The following is a 17,503-nucleotide window of genomic DNA, read 5'->3' on the forward strand; positions in this document are numbered from 1 at the left end:
TAAATAAATAAATGCAACCATGTCTTTCATGAGGTTTTTCTCCATGCTCATTTAAACACTTTCTAATACCATACATATAAATGAATTTATGAATAGGAAATCTGTGAAGAGTTCTTTATTTTATTATAGTGTGTCATTATATTTATCATACAGTTCTAATTATAAAGGGCTTTTATGCGTAAATATGGAAATTCTCAGATTTAATTTTTTTTAGTTTCAGTCTTTCTCCATAAACACATGAGACGTAGAAATATTTAAGAATTAAAGGAAGTCCAACTGCAAGACAAGTTATTTTCTTCCTTTCTTCTAAGCTAACAACACTTTTATAAAGGTTTTGAAATAGCTATATCTTGTATCTAAATATAGTCATTAATTGCTATAAATTTTGAATTTTACACATTGTCAGTATTCTAGCATTAAGAAAGGTCGTCCCTTGAGGCGTTTTATAGACACATCCATCAGTTGTTTAGGTGCACATTGTATTTGGGAAAAGAGTGGGGAATTTTTCCGTATAGAGGGAATGTATCTTAAATATTTAGAATCTGTGGGTCAGCTTACTCATTTAAAGGATATAGATACCTCTATAAAATTACATATAACTACAATACAAAGTTGGAATATTACAGTATTGGAAGTCATAGTTTTTATTTATATCATTCGGTTACTGTGGAAACACATTGATGGAAGACATTTTTTGTAGGTTTTGAAGAATTTGAATTGACTTAAGAAATGGATAGTAGTGAATAGGAAAAGATGTCTTTAGGTTAAACAGACATGAACCAGTAACTGGAGATGGGTCAAATGTGATGTTGAGCAGAAGAATGATACTAAGTCCAGACATATTTTTTAAAGTGAGAGAAAGTAGAGTTTCACAGCATGATTTTTAAACTTATTTTTGCATTAAGTCAGATTATTGAATATCCTGTTTTTATGTCCTTACACAAAAGCATGACAGAGGCATTAGTGAACCATTTGTTAATAAATTGTTCGAATTGAGTTACATTAGAGCTATATTGTACAAAGATTAATCTTAAACAACTGGAGAAAGATAGCTGTTATCTTAAAACATTGGAGACAGAGAAAGCTCCGATCTTGAAGTCATTTAGGGTCTAGATTAGCTTAATAGGGTTAGATATTACTAACAGTTTATAATGTCTGATTTTCTTTAAAACTGCTTTGTAATGATTGGCACATTTACAAATTCATATTTTCTGGGTTTAGAAGGTACTTTAAAATCATATTTAATAGAGTTACTAATAAAACCTTTTCTTGCTTTTATAGGTAACCAGTGGAGTTTTATTAACAATAATCTGCACACTCAGAGCATAAATAGGTCTTCCAAAGGCAGCAGTAGCCTTGATAGATTGTATTCCCGAAAAATTAGAAAGCAGCTAGTTCATCATAAACAGGTAATTTTCAATATGTCTTTTAAATTTTAATGTTCGAGAACATTGCTTTTGAGGTTGCATAAGACAGACTTGTTATCAGATCTTAGGTATGATATTTAATGAGGTACTTAGGGAAGTTGTTTGACAATTTTGAGACTGAGCTTCCTTATTAGTAAGATGGCAACAATTTGTAGTTTCTGGATTTTTGGTGAGATCTTTAAAGTGTCTACCTCTTCCCATCTCACTATCATTCTAAGTGAGAGGCCATAATTTTTCCTTTGTCTAGTCAAAAGGTGTCTCTCTCTATTTTGTCACAGTCGAACCTTATCCTTTTTATAAACATTTTTACATTTAAATTCAATTAATTAACATATAACGTATTATTAGTTTCAGAGGTAGAATTCAGTGATTCATCAGTCTTCTATAATACCCAGTGCTCATTATATCATGTGCGCTTCTTAATGTCCATTACCCAGTTACCATATCTTCCCATCCTTCTCCCCTCCAGCAACCCTCACTTTGTTTCCTATGATTAAGAGTCTCTTATGATTTGTCTAATCCTACCATTTCTTTCTCAAATTTTTAATAGCTTCCAGTTGGCCCATGCTTGACGGTCAAAAGTCCTTAAGATGGCTTTAGGGCATCTACCATGGGGTCCCTCTCTATAACTTTCAGGTTTGAATTTTGGTCTAGCCAGATTGAATTTGAATTTATGAAACACCAATCCCAGTTTTCTCATATATAATTTTTGTATGTGGTGAGTTTCCCTACCCCCCACCCCGCACCACATAGTTTACCCTTTTGCTTAGATAACTTACTAGGCATTAGTTTATATTAACTTCCTCAAAGAGGTCTTCTCCGGTTTTGAAATTAGAATAGTACCCTATTCAATATATTCCCCATGTGTTCTGTATTTTTTCTTTTATTGTATTCATCATAAATTTTGGGAGGATTCTTTTATCTTGTTAACATGAAATTCATGCATTTTGCTGTGAGTAAATGATTTCTTAAACTGTTGTTAGGAGTCATGCAGAATGTTATACCTGGCTTTTTTGCTCAAAGTGATATTTTTGAGATTCATCCATATTGAGTATATCCGTGGTTCTTTTTTTTATTCTTGACCACAGTTCCATGGGTGTTCCAGAATCTGTATCCATTTTCCTGTTGATGAACCCTTTAGTGTTGGTTTTTTCTTTTTGAAATACAAATATACATTTTTTGTCTTTCTGCTTATCGTGCAAACATTTGCATATACATACTCTCTATCTTTTCTTCACAGAAGGTCATGTATTAGAATGTGGGTTTTATTGTAGGACACCTGTGCATATATTTTTTTTAACTAGTCCCATGATCCCTCCTAGAAAGTGTACATAAAATTTGTTTGATAAGCATTTTACTGTGTAGAGGTGAATTTATAGCTGACATCAGATTCTTATGAGACAGTACTTTATTATTTCTACTTTTTTAAAAGAGTCTCTTATGGTATATACAAGGTTAAATACTATATCCTTCATACAAACTATGAAGCCTAGTTTGTTTTTCAATAAATATTTGTATAATTGATTTAAACTGTAGTGAGAGTTTATATGAAAGTCCTTAGGATCTGGCAAGTTTGTGAAAGCTTTAGGCTTTTTAAAAAACATGGGCTTAGCAATAAATTACTTATTTTTGCTTACAAGTTTTTCAACTGTGAGGTAACTTTGATCTTTGGCAGGAAAAATGATCTTAAACTTTTCAGCTTTTCCCTCAACTCTTTTTTTTTTTTTTTTTTAACTCTGAACCAATTTTAGGTGGTGATAATTTTCATCCTTTCAAATTTAGCTAATTTTATTGAATATGTTTGTTTGCTGTATTTAAGATATGAAGATGGAACATAGAGTAAAACCTGATAGATTTTTCTTAGTGAAATATTATTTTAGTCTTCACCTTGAAGGACATTATTGTGACAATGGCAAAACTTAAAATGGGATGTGAGGCATAATTGGTAGTAGTGTTGTATCAGTGTTACTTCTTTGATTTTGATGGTTTTACTGTGATTTGCAGAAGGATCTTGTTTCTGATTAAGATTGTGGTAGTTTTGAAATAAATTAAAAATTGTATTTTTTAAGTGCCATGTGTTTATCATAGAACTCTTAGAATTATTTTCTTTTTAAATTAATTGATTTTTTTTAGATTCTATTTATTTATTTGAGATAGGGGGAGCAGCAGAGGGCAAAGGAGAAGCAGCCTTTCCAGCAGGCTCTCATGTTGGAGCAGGGATTCCAGCCAGGGGCTCGATCCGAGGGCCTCCTGAAATTATAATCTGAGCCAAAGGTAGATGCTTAACCAACTGAGCTACCCAGGCACTCCTAGAATAGTTTTCTAAAAATACTGATTGGTAGCAGTTCTTACACATGTGTTGATTAGTAAATGTGCATGCTGTTTTTAATTTAAGATACATGTTTCTTCATATATGGAGATTATAGCCAAGTGAATATTTCTTTATGTTAATTTTTCTCATAACAAAAATATCTATCAAAAATAGAAAATAAGGAATATTCTTCAAAGAAATAGTTTAAGTTCTTAACTAAATCATTCATTTATAAACCTGGCCTTTACTTTATAGGGACTTTCTGTTTAGGATAATGTTCTGCCTTATACAGGGATGTGGTTAAGTCATTCAGTGGATTTTTAAGGTCCTCCTGTGCAGACATCGTTTTTTCTTTGTTTTGATTCATTGCTAATGACTAGTGGTTGCCAAGGGCTAGGGATTGAATAAATGGGATAGGAGGGACATGGATAGGCAATATAAAAGGACTGCACGTATAGTGATGGTTCATGTGTCAATACATAGGTTGAATTAATACACAAACAGAGACATACCCTCAAAAGGGTAAAAGTGAATCTGGAGAAATCTGAATAAAATTGGTGAATTTCCCCATATTGTGGTATTATAGTTTTACAAAATGCTGTCATTGAGGAAATTAGGTAATGTGTACATGAGATCTATCTTATTTGTTATAACTACGTATCTACAGTTATCTTAATAAAATTTTTAATGAAGAACATAGACATTCTGAAAAATGTACTACTCGCAGGAGATTGTCATAAAAAAAGTAAGAGTACTGTGCAATAAAAATATTTCCCCCATATATTTAAAGATACTTAATTTTTCTACAAAATATATCTACCAGTCTCATTAATGGCTTACATAAGAAAGTCTTCCACTTATTTCCATTTCCCATGGGTGAGGAATTAAGTCTTAATTGTAATTTGTAGAGATCAGTCAAGATTTGGAAATGACTTACCAGCAACACAGTTAAAACTAAATCTTTCAGAGAAGTATTTATTCCATTAGTTGGTTGTATGAAAACTGAAGTATATAATAATTTACTTTGTCATTTTTAACACTGTTAAGTAGCTTAACCTAAATTAGCTTAATTTAGGTTGAAAAGATTAACTTTCCTTTCTTTTTTTTAAAAAATTTTAAGCAACTTAACCTATTAAAAGCTAAACAGAAAGCTTTGGTGGAACAGATGGAAAAAGAAAAAATACAAAGTAACAAAGGATCATCATATAAACTTCTGGTAGAGCAAGCAAAACTAAAGCAGGCTACTTCAAAGGTATGATCTATGCTTCTTAATGCAATTATTTTGGGAAAGTCACTTTCACTTTTAATATTTTAAATTGAGTATTTAATATCTTTAATAATTAGTAAACTTAAAATTTTGTTCTTATCAACAGAAAGTTTTATTCTAAACCCTTTTTTGGGGGGAATGTAGCTTTTTTTTTTTATTTTTTTTTTATTTATTTGTGATAGTCACAGAGAGAGAGAGAGAATGAGGCAGAGACACAGGCAGAGGGAGAAGCAGGCTCCATGCACCGGGAGCCCGACGTGGGATTCGATCCCGGGTCTCCAGGATCGTGCCCTGGGCCAAAGGCAGGCGCCAAACCGCTGCGCCACCCAGGGATCCCCGGAATGTAGCTTTTAACTCAAGGAAATAGATGATAAATGTGGACTTCTAGTATGTTTCCAGTGTGCTTCCTTTCAGTGGATTGTGTGCCAATAAATTGAAGATAAAAGATTCAAGCAAATGTAGTTTTCTTAATGTGTTCTTTCTAAGTGAAAATTAAGTCCATCGATTTTCAAATAAAATTTTAAAATATAACTTAATGTCTTTTTTTAAGTGGGAGAGGAATAACACATACAGCAGCCAGTTTTGTTTATTGTGTTCCTATACATATGAAGTTACAGTTATTCCATCAGATTTTGAGACAACTTAATATTCTATACTTAATGTTATATTACATAAATTTCTTTATCATCCACCTTTATGAATTATGTTTAAGATATTTTGATAATTTTTATTCAGGATGTTAGATTTGACCTAATCTAGCAATTTCATTTTTCTGAAATTTTATTATGTATCCTATACCTTACTCTCAATAGGACTTTAGATATATTGGTCAGTATAGCTTTTAATAATTTTATTTTGAATCTTATGGTTTATCTAAAATTTTGTTCTTTAGAAGTTGTAAATTTTCTAAGTGAATATTTTCATTCCATAAATAAATTTATACTGGGGCAGCCCGGGTGGCTCAGCGGTTTAGCGCCGCCTTCAGCCCAGGGTGTGATCCTGGAGACCTGGGATTGAGTCCCACGTCGGGCTCCCTGCATGGAGCCTGCTTCTCCCTCTGCCTGTGTCTCTGCCTCTCTCTCTGTGTGTCTCTCATGAATAAAAAAAATAAAATCTTTTTAAAAAAATAAATTTATACTGAAGAGGAATTTTCATTCAATAAACATTATTTACTGATTTAAATATTGTCAATTTCTCTCTGTAGCATTTCAAAGATTTAATTCGGTTACGTCGGACAGCAGAATGGTCCCGTTCTAATTTAGACACAGAAGTTACAACGACAAAAGAAAGTCCAGAGATAGAACCACTTCCATTTACCCTGGCCCATGAACGTTGTATTTCAGTTGTGCAGAAACTTATTCTATTTCTCCTCTCCATGGATTTTACATGTCATGCAGATCTCTTACTGTTTGTTTGTAAGGTAAGTAAACTAATAGGCATAACATATAATTACAGACTTAGATGGTAAGAAATAGAAAGAATGTATTCTTTTTAATGTATTTAGTTGTTTTTTTTTATTAAGAGTAATAATAGTGCTTTTAATGGTTTTTCTTTATATAAGTCAGGTTTTTTTTATTGTGCCTTGAAAGACTTAAAAAATTTTTTTTTTACTTATATCTTAGGAGTTTGATTTCTTAGGAGACATGATTTATAGTTTAACCTAGTTAAAACTAAATCTAGATTTGAAATGTATATAAGGTGGGTCTATCTCCAACCTACCTTTTTTCTATTAATTAAAATAGGAAATATACAAATAAGTGTCAAATTATGGTAGTGAAGGGACTTTAATTCCCCGAAGGCTTTCTTGTAGCATATTCATTATTTATAAAAAATATTTTTATTCTACCAAGAATTTTTTTTATTTTGTTTATTTTAGAAAGAGAGTGCTTGCGTGTAAGTAGGGGAAGGGGCAGAGGGAGAGAAGCTCAAGCAGACTTCCCACTTAGCATGGAGCCTCAAGTGGGCTGATCTCATAGCCAGGCCCATGAGATTGTAACTTGAGCCAAAATCACGAGTCAGACATTTAACTGACAAAACCATTCAGGCGGCCCCACTATTCTACCATATTTAATGAGATTTTAATATTTGCTCATGAAAATACATTTCTTTGTGTTTCATCTCAAGTTGTTATTTTGACACCAAAAACATATCTCATCAACTATTATTCCAATAGTTTGTTTTTGAGAAAACATATGTAATTGCTATAATTTTGTGAAATGTATTGCAGGTTCTTGCACGCATTGCAAATGCCACGAGGCCAACTATACATCTGTGTGAGATTGTGAATGAACCTCAACTGGAAAGACTACTATTACTTTTGGTTGGAACTGACTTCAATAGAGGAGATATATCTTGGGGTGGTGCTTGGGCTCAGTATTCCTTAACTTGTATGCTACAGGATATATTAGCAGGTTTGTCCTGATTTATTTTTCGTGGGGTATGTCCACATTAGCTTGTCATAGCTTAAATAAGTAATGTTTATTTTTTTTTTTTATTTTTATTTTTTTATTTATTTATTTATTTTAAATTTTTATTTATTTATGATAGTTACAGAGAGAGAGAGAGGCGCAGAGACACAGGCAGAGGGAGAAGCAGGCTCCATGCACAGGGAGCCCGATGTGGGATTCGATCCCGGGTCTCCAGGATCGCGCCCTGGGCCAAAGGCAGGCGCCAAACCGCTGCGCCACCCAGGGATCCCCAATAAGTAATGTTTAAAAGAAACTGTAACCCCTCAAAGTGTAATAGGTCTATTTAATGTTACAACAGTAGCAACCATTTAGAATTACAGTTGATAGAGCATATATGCTGTCATTCTCTTTTTTTTTTTTTTTTTAATTTTTATTTATTTATGATAGGCACACAGTGAGAGAGAGAGAGAGGCAGAGACATAGGCAGAGGGAGAAGCAGGCTCCATGCACCGGGAGCCTGACGTGGGATTCGATCCCGGATCTCCAGGATCACGCCCTGGGCCAAAGGCAGGCGCTAAACCGCTGCGCCACCCAGGGATCCCTATGCTGTCATTCTCTATACTGGAAGAAAAATAGATTTCAATATGTTTTGGAGGTCTGTTAATAAATTATTAAAACAATTAAGACTATCTTCTTTTGTACAGGAGAGTTGCTGGCTCCGGTAGCTGCAGAAGCCATGGAGGAGGGAGCAGTAAGTGATGATGTAGCTGCAACAGCCGGTGACTCTGATGATTCCCTGCAGCAGTCTTCAGTTCAGTTGCTAGAAACTATAGATGAACCTTTGACACATGATATAACGGGTACATCCTTAAATTATGTTTTATGTAAGATAGCCTCAGCACTCTTTTTCTTTTAAATGAAAATGATTTTCAGAATTAAGAATTTTAGTGATGTAGATAATTAATTTTCATATTTTTGTCTTAGGACTTTGGCCTTAGTAACCATATTAGTTAAATATGTTTTGGTTTGATGCTCTGAATGAATGCTTGTTGTAATAAAATGCTCTCCTTTCATAATGTCCTAATTATTTTGCTATGGTTGAGATTTGGCTATATTTAAGAAAATATAATCTAGAAAACAGTTAAAGATACACATTGGTGAAGATAGCAAAGTTAAAGTCTCTTACTCTTTAAGATCCAGACTTTTCAGGGTACTTTCTCTTCTCTTTCTTCATTTTTTGCCTTTTTAAAAACTGTATGTGTATCTTAGCATGTACAGTCCTTTTCTCCTTACTTTTTGAAGAGTATATTTTAGTTACTAACATGTATGTTGCAGGGGCTGTGGTCATTTCACCAGTTTGTCATTTTTCAGTTTTATGTTCTCTCATAAGTTTATTCTTTTTACCTGATTTTCCCTTATCTGGAATAGACTTCCTTCTCTTGTTTGCAAGATGAACTTCTTACCTAAGATTTGCATAAAGCTTGCTCTCCTCCAAGAAGCTTTTTCCACCACCACCCCAGCAGTGTTGGAGACTACCTTTGGTGCTGCCTTCCACACTAGATGGTCTTGAATAGCAATCATCATGCTGTAGTTGATTTAATTTCTGTAGTGTATCCTCACCTCTGGACTTTGATTAATTTATTGGAGAGCAGAAATTTGTTTTATTAATCCTCACATACTCAAACCCTAGTACAGGCTGGCATGTGTTAGGCATTCTATAAATGTTGGTTGGATAAGAGGGTAAGAAGGATGGGAAAGTAAGATTTATTGTAAGGCATAGAAGTCTGGTTAAGAACTTTGAGAAATCTGGAATCCCTGGGTGGCGCAGCGGTTTGGCACCTGCCTTTGGCCCAGGGCACGATCCTGGAGACCCGGGATCGAATCCCACGTCGGGCTCTCGGTGCATGGAGCCTGCTTCTCCCTCTATCTATGTCTCTGCCCCTCTCTCTCTCTGTGTGACTATCATAAATAAATAAAAATTAAAAAAAAAAAAGAACTTTGAGAAATCTGAGAACAAAACAATTTCTAATTTCTAATTCAGAATAGGAAAATAAGATATTAACAGCTTTTCCTCTAGGAGCTGCAGGGTTGAGAGGAGCATGACCCTTTCCTACCCTGTGATGGTGTGTGCTCATCCACTGATATCTGTATACTCTGAAAATTGGGAATCATCTGGCAAAATGTTACTTTGCCTGCTGTGTTCAAGGGTCCCATTTGACATGATATTGTGAACTTTGTTCATATCACCTTATGTAAAAACAACAGATAGCTGGCAGTGAATTAACAAGTCATCAAACCAGTGCTGAGTCTTGGGGTACTAGCAGAGCTCAAATTCTCAGAGTTCGAGGCAGTGGGACTCACAGTTCTGTCCAGGATTTTTTAGAAACATGTATTGTGGGGCCTGCATGTTTACACCAAACAAAACCTGACATTGTTGGCACTGGATAGTGAACACAACATAGAAGCTATATACCATCTGCTCTGCCCAGGGTGCCTTGACCTTACTAGCTCTGGTCATGTCTAAAGGTCATGATATTGAGGAGGTTCCTGAACTTCTTTTGGTTGTTGAATATAAAATTGAAGGCTACAGGAAGACCAAGGAGACATTTTTGCTTCTTAAAAAACTTAAAGCCTAGAATGATATCAGAAAGGTTGATGATTTTCAGTGAGTGAGAACTGGTAAGAACAGGAACAAAATGAGAAACCGTTGTTGTATCCAGCACAGGGGGACTCTGAATCATCTATAAAGAGGACAGCAGTATCTTCAAAGCCTTCAGGACCATCCCTGGAATTATTTTACTTAATGTAAGCAAACTGAGCACTTGTGACATTTCTGAATTTGTACCGAAAAGACTTTCTGCAAGTTAGAAGATCTGTGTGGCACTTGGCATTAGACTGCCTCTCAAGAGTAACTACAACCTTCCCTTGCACAGGATGCTTAATACAAACCCTGGTAGAATCTTGAAAAGCCCAGAGATCCTAAGAGCTCTCGAGCACCATACAAGAGGATTCATCGCAGGATCCTGAAGAAAAATCCACTGAAAAACCTGAGGAGCCTGTTGAAGCTAAACTCCACTGCAAAGGCCATAAGCCAGAACACCATTCTTCGTCTGACGCCAAGTCACAAGCTGTGAATGGTTCAGGCAGCAGCAGCCTCAGAAGCCAAATCAAATGAGAAGGAGGTTCCAGGCAAGAAGCCTGTAATAGGGAAGAAGGGAAAGAAGGCTGTTAGTTGTTACTGTGAAGGATGTGAAGAAGCAGAAGAAATCTTTTATGGGGGAAAACAAAGGCTGCAGCTACTAAGAAACCAGCAGCTATGAAGAAGCCTGAAGAAAAGAAGCCTACCAATGAAAAAAAGCCTGCTGCATAAAAGCTTACATTTGTTTATTCTATAATTGTCAAATCATTTTGGACAGCTTATTTTGAATAAAAATTTATCAAAGGGAAGAAAAAAAAAGGTGAATAGCAATCATAGAACTTAAATTTTCTTTGCTTTTCACTTTAATACTGGCTATCATTTTCTGAAATATTTGATGTAACATAGTGCCTTACATATTAGAGGTAGGTAATAAGATGAGTAATATCCATTCTAGAAATGGTTAATGATTATTTTTAGTAACAGTTTATGCAACCTGATTCAACAAGGGCTAATTCCATGGTCTTTTTCCCTAGGAAGTCAAATGTTACTGCATTCTGTTTTTAATTGCATGTTCTAGAGTGATACATTTGTATACTTAACTATTGTTTAATTGTACAAAAATTTAGAGATTTTTTTTATAGTAGAAACATGTTACATACAAGTAAAATAACTTTCTCTGTAATTAAAAGTAATATATTGGTTAAATTTTATGTTACATGTTCTCTCAGTAAAATCATTTTGAATTATTTGAAGGTGCACCTCCTCTTACTTCTTTGGAAAAAGATAAAGAAATTGATCTTGAGCTACTTCAAGATCTAATGGAAGTTGACATTGATCCTTTAGATATTGATTTGGAAAAAGATCCTCTTGCAGCCAAAGTTTTTAAGGTATGATATGCTATTCTTTGCAGTTAAAATATTTCATTTTATACTTTGGGTTTAATCATTTAAAACAAGAAAGTATACATATTTTTTTTTGAAAGTATACATATTTATCACTAAATGCAATCCATTAGTCATTGTTCTCAAAATTCATTAATTTGCAAATAGGTCCTATAGCAGTTTTTTAAAATATCAATAGAATAGGGGAAACTTGTACCCTTTTATTAATGTAGCCACTATTATTGTCTTATATATTAGTAAGAACCCATAATAGGCATGGGGAAGTTTAGTAGTAGATTACTAAATTTCAAGCAGCATTTAAGCTCACCTAAGCTCAGTTTATTTCAGATTCTACTTCTGTGTTAGCTTCATTTTCTAAAGGAGAGCTACCCTTAATATTTTATATTGCTTCTTTTTGTTTATGAGTTTTCTTTTTAAGGATGCTAATTATCTGTCAACTTCTAAATAAAGTATTTTTAAATTTTGGTATAAAATGAAGAATATTATGGAACTATTCTTGTAGATCATTAAGATCATAAGTATGTTTTGGTGATTTAAAGGATAAGGGAATATTTATTTTATAGCCTTATTTGAGTTTAGAAAGTATAAATAATATGTCACTTTTAGTGAAGAGGTAAAAATAAACCACAATTTTTTTCCCCTCTTTTAAGCCAATAAGCAGTACATGGTATGATTATTGGGGTGCTGATTATGGCACCTACAATTACAACCCTTACATTGGAGGTCTTGGAATTCCTGTAGCAAAGCCACCTGCGAACACAGAGAAGAATGGATCACAGACAGTTAGTGTTTCTGTATCTCAGGGTAAGTGTGTGCTATATTTTAAGAGAACGAGCCTGACTGTATGCTGAGAGGGTTTAGTTTCCCACGTGTGCCATCAGAATGACAAAGCTATGTATTTCCGTGTCAGTCAGTTTGAAGGAGCTTCCATTTATGGGGCATCCTTTGTTTCTCAAAGTAACACCTAACAAGATATATTTGTGAGGTGTGTGGGATTGCCAGTGATTTTAATTAATTGTGCTTTCTTTTATTTTTTATTAATAATAAACTTGTGTTTTATTTGTAAACAGATTGAAACCACACTGAATACTATTTTTGTACTGTTTTAGTCATGTAGAATATATCAGACTTTTTCTAAAATAAAAATCTTTTGTTATATTTTGAAACAATTATGCCTTTACTGAAAAGTTGCAAATTTAATGAAACAGCATCTATTATCCTGAACCATTGGGAGTAAGTTGCTTATCTTATTTGTTTGTTTATTTTTTGCTAATCTTATTTATTTTTGTTTTATTTTTATTTGGTTTTTGCACAGATCAGGACATTTTTCTAGGTAAGCAGTCAGGAAGTACATTCTATCAAAATTAGGAAATTAACATTAGTACTAACATTCCTCATTCAGGTTTTAGCAATTGTGTTTAAATAATCTCCTTTATGCAAAGCAAAATGGTGCCTTGCATTTAATTGTCCTGGCTCTTCAGTCTCATTCAGCCTGGAACAATTCTTCAGAGTTCACTTTCATGACCTTAATGCTTTTTGAAGATTACAGGCCAGTTATTTTGTAAAATGTCCCTCAAAATTTGTGTTTAAGTACTATTTCCTCATGATTAGATTGTGGTCATGTTTTGTTTCCAGAAGTATCTGAAGTGTAATGCTCAGATTTTTATATTGCATGTTAGTTGGCTTATGGTTTAAATTTGTTCAATGACTGGTGATTTGATTTAAGGAGCTGTCTGCCAGTCCATTGTAAAGTTACGCTTTTCCCACACACACACACAAAAAATGTGGATTTGGGAGTGGTCCTTGGAAAGTATTTTTTTTTAATTAGTCTATTTATTTTTAAATAGCCTCATGGCTTCCTGTTTAATTCAGTGGGTCATAATTTGTTGTTATTTATTTGTTGCTAAGTTTTTATTAAGGTAAAATATAAATAACATAAAGTTTACCATTTTAATCATTTTTAAGTATACAGTTCCATGGCATTAAGTATATTCACAGTGTTTTCTTGATTTATTTTGATGTTCAAATTGTACCAGATTTGACCAGTTGGTTCTTCTCCTTTAGCTTATCTATCTTTTTGATACGTTCTCATCTTTATTTAAGCACTTCCTTATTTCCTGGCAGGACAAGATGCCCCAGGCTAATCATTTCCTTTTCCTTCCCCAGACTGGGAATTAACTACTTCCACAAGAAGGGTATTTCAAAACCTTTTAGTGGAAGAATGTGATTAAGTAACCAAGATTTGGGTGCTAGGTATACTTAATTCCATTTTGGTGGCTGTTTCTGTGCTCTCTTGGTGGATAGATCTAGGGCATGTGTGTATGTGTGTGGGGGGGGGGGGGCGGTGGGTGGGTGGGTGTATATTTACACACATTTGCATCTATGCTTCTGTATTTGCCCTTTTATCTAGAATGCCTTTAGTTCACGTCAGTATATCTGGCTATAATCTAACCCTGTGGGCCTCATTTTATTTTTAATTAAAAATTTTTTTATTCAAATTCTAGTTAGCTAACATACAGTAATGTTACCTAGATTTCATTTTAACTTTCTCCCTTTCTATATTTATATCTCTTTTCTCCAACAGCGAGGAACCTATTTCTCATTATTCTTAACGAATTTGCTTCTGTTATCATTCCTTCATTTCCTGGATCTGCCTCTCTCTATAAAACCAGTCTCCCATTTTTAGCCTCCTTTGCACAGATATTGGTACCTGCTGTGGCTGATAATCCCTGACAGGTTGTTCTTATATGAGGACATACTCATCACCCTGATTTGCATTTGGATGTCAACATTTTATTGTAGGAAGTAGGACATGAGAAATAATTATCAAATAGCTCTTTTTCTTTTAATTGCTTTTTGTAGCCCTAGATGCTCGCCTAGAAGTTGGACTTGAACAGCAAGCAGAACTTATGTTGAAAATGATGTCTACCTTGGAAGCAGATTCCATTTTACAGGCATTAACAAATACATCTCCTACATGTAAGTGAAAATCACCATTCTCAAGGTTATTGCAACAAATGATTTATCTCTAGATTATTTTAAAGTGCATTTAGTGAGGACAGATTTTTAAATTCCATATGTGGTGTGAGTCTGAGTGGGCTAAATATATAGCACCTCTCCCTCACTAAGTTAGTAGCAAGTTGAGAGATAAGATAAAGGATTAATAAATTGGGAAAGTGGGAAGGGGAACAAAACAGCTCTATGTAGTAGTATGTTTACATTCAGTCCAAAACCTGAGTGGTGTTTTAGTTATTGTGTTGTATGGTTAATGAAATTCCTAGAGTTGTCTGCTTAGCTAGCTGCTTACGAGTTCATTGCATTACATCCACATTTATGATAAAGTGGATTTTTATTTTATTCTTTATTTATTTTTAAAGATTTTATTTATTTATTCATGAGACACCGGGGGTGGGGGGCAGAGACATAGGCAGAGGGAATAGCAGGCTCCACACAGAGGGCTCGATGTGGGACCCGATCTCGGAATCCTGGGATCATGCCCTGAGCTGAAGGCAGACACACAACTGCTGAGCCACCCAGGCGTCCCAGTAAAGTGCATTTTCAAATGTAGCAGTCACCCCCTTTTGAGGAGATGGAATGGGATGCCTGAAACTACAGATAGTACTGAACCCTTTATATATCATGTTTTTTCTCTCTCTATATATATACCTATAATAAAGTTTGATTTATAATTTAGGCACAGTAAGATTAACAATAATAGTAAAATAATTCTATACTGTAATAAAGATGAATGGGGTCTCTCTCTTTCTCAGTCACCCTTCTGGTGGTGATGTTTGGTGATAAAATACCTGCATGATGTGATGAAGTGAGGTAAATGATGTAGGCATTGAGATGGAGTTTAGGCTACTGTTGACCTGTCAATCAAAGGATCATCTGCTTCCTAACTGCAGTTGACTGCTAGTAACTGGAGCCAGAAACCACAGAGAGCAGAACTACAGATAAGGGGACGCTACTGCAGTGGCATCTTTATCATCCTTTAAGACTAGGATAGAAGAAATATATATAGGCCTAATTGAACTGCTAAATTGAGAGGATTTACTACCTAATTATCTACATCAAAGGAAGGCAAATGTTTGATATAAAGGACTGGAGAGTAAATATTTTAGGCTTTCTGAGCTGTACAGTGTGTTGGTAACTACACAAATCTGACTTTGTAGCAGACCGGAGAATAAATATTTTAGGCTTTCTGAGCTGTACAGTGTGTTGGTAACTATGCAAATCTGACTTTGTAGCAATAAAGTAGCTGTAGACAATATATAAACCAATGGACATGGTTGATACATAAACTGTTAAACTGCCAGGAGGCCTGCTTGTTTTGATCATCAGGCAGTAGTTTGCTGAAATAGAATGCTAGACTTGGGTAGATTGCCTCCTATCAGACGGGCACAGTTAAGATAGATAGCAGCCTGTCTCACAAAGACAAAAGATTAAGGAGCTGGTCTAGGGAGATAGTGATGTCTTTATTTTTCTTAGGCCTAGAAATTACTTCACCTTCTCTGGAGCATGGTGAGTAAAAGGGTAATGTACTGGTTAATATCTAGAAAGAGCATCTTGTTCTTCTTCCCCTATGAAGGAGAGTTTACAGTGCATTAGAGAAATTTGAGTTTTTAGACTTTTCTGTGTCAAATTGAATTCTTTCGCTTTGCTGGTGTCATTTATTTCTTATCTTGGGTTGGGAGATAGAAAAGTGAAAACTAAAGAAAAGGTCAACCAATCAAAAGATAACAATATTGATCCAGTAATATTGTATCTTATCTGTCGGTAATGGAGGGATCTCTTTGTTTGCCAGCTCTCTATGACCAGAAACAACTCAGTACTGACCTCAGTAGCCCTTTTCTTTGTTAGACGTTTCTTGTTTAAAACAATTTGTTAGAAGATGCTTTTGTAACTTGTATCTGCTTTTCTTAATATTGTGTCTTTTGATTATTGTCCTGTTTAGAACTGTGTCCCCCCTTTCCTATAACTTTTTAAACTTATGTAAAACTTTTCTTAGAGTTCATATATTTCTCGGCTCCCCATGAATATATATACTCATTTGTTAGTTTGGTGTATGACTTTGACATCAGAATTTTTTAATGATTCCCAGATAATGTTAATGTACAATCAAGGTTAAGAATCAATGGGCTAGAGTCTAAATTATTCTAAAACTACTTTCTTAAGAATTAGTCAAGATTCTGCTTTTTCTTCCTTTTCCTCATTAAATAGGGAAAAATTAAAAATAAAAATTGCTAGAGAGTAAGGCTTTATTACTTTGATGGACAAATGCTGTGAATTGGGGAACTTCTCTCTTTGATGATTATCTGTTTGACTTTCAGGTAATGTTGTAAACATTAACAGATTTTCAAATAGTATAACAATGAACCATTCTTAGGAATGCAATTAAAAAGTTTTTAAAGATTTCACTTACCTATACATACTAATAGCTAGTGAACATTTCTCCTGATACTTTGTGTATAAAATCATAATTGTGTTTAATTTTCAGTATCACAGTCTCCCACTGGAACAGATGATTCACTTCTAGGGGGTTTACAAGCAGCGAACCAATCCAACCAGCTTATTATACAGTTATCATCTGTCCCAATGTTAAATGTTTGTTTCAACAAACTTTTTTCCATGCTTCAAGTCCATCATGTTCAGGTATGATTTCAGGAGAAATGGTATATTTTCACATGTTATAGCCAGCCTAGTAAGAGATGAAAATAACTGGGGAGATCTTTCTCAACCTGACAGGGGTGATTTATTCATTATCTCAGATGGAAAAATATTGGAGATCCTTTGATAATCACAGATCTTCAGTGATAGGTTATTTATAATTTTTATGACTTTTAAGATTTATTACTGTAATTCCAGTTATATGTTATACACACACCTGTATTTAAAGACTTGAATCAACCTATTTTAATTTAGCAAACTATATGTATTAGGTAAATGATTTAATTTTAATGATTAATTTTAATCAGTTAAATTTTGTTACGTCAAGAATTTTGAGATGTGTTTGCTTGCCAACTGAATTGAAGTAACCAGAGGAAAT

The 17,503-nt window shown here is 34.2% G+C and overlaps 1 protein-coding gene and 1 pseudogene across 16 annotated transcripts in view; both read left to right on the plus strand.

Annotated features, from left to right (window-relative positions):
• Positions 1-17,503, plus strand: part of BIRC6 (baculoviral IAP repeat containing 6) — a 230,691-nt gene that overhangs the window by 97,654 nt on the left and 115,534 nt on the right. For all 16 annotated transcript variants that reach the window (XR_005372291.1, XM_038561234.1, XM_038561222.1 and 13 more), the window contains 9 exons: positions 1,282-1,409; positions 4,859-4,990; positions 6,210-6,425; positions 7,233-7,416; positions 8,118-8,273; positions 11,306-11,439; positions 12,105-12,258; positions 14,317-14,433; positions 16,955-17,109. Coding sequence is in view for 15 of the 16 variants with exons in the window: in XM_038561234.1 (XP_038417162.1) it covers positions 1,282-1,409; positions 4,859-4,990; positions 6,210-6,425; positions 7,233-7,416; positions 8,118-8,273; positions 11,306-11,439; positions 12,105-12,258; positions 14,317-14,433; positions 16,955-17,109 (1,376 nt within the window). In the remaining variant the exon portion in view is untranslated. The remainder of the gene's footprint in view (positions 1-1,281; positions 1,410-4,858; positions 4,991-6,209; positions 6,426-7,232; positions 7,417-8,117; positions 8,274-11,305; positions 11,440-12,104; positions 12,259-14,316; positions 14,434-16,954; positions 17,110-17,503) is intronic.
• LOC100683157 lies at positions 9,383-11,299 on the plus strand (annotated as a pseudogene).

The sequence above is a fragment of the Canis lupus genome, chromosome 17 (assembly GCF_011100685.1).
Source record: "Canis lupus familiaris isolate Mischka breed German Shepherd chromosome 17, alternate assembly UU_Cfam_GSD_1.0, whole genome shotgun sequence".
In the NCBI taxonomy this organism is placed as follows: domain Eukaryota; kingdom Metazoa; phylum Chordata; class Mammalia; order Carnivora; family Canidae; genus Canis; species Canis lupus.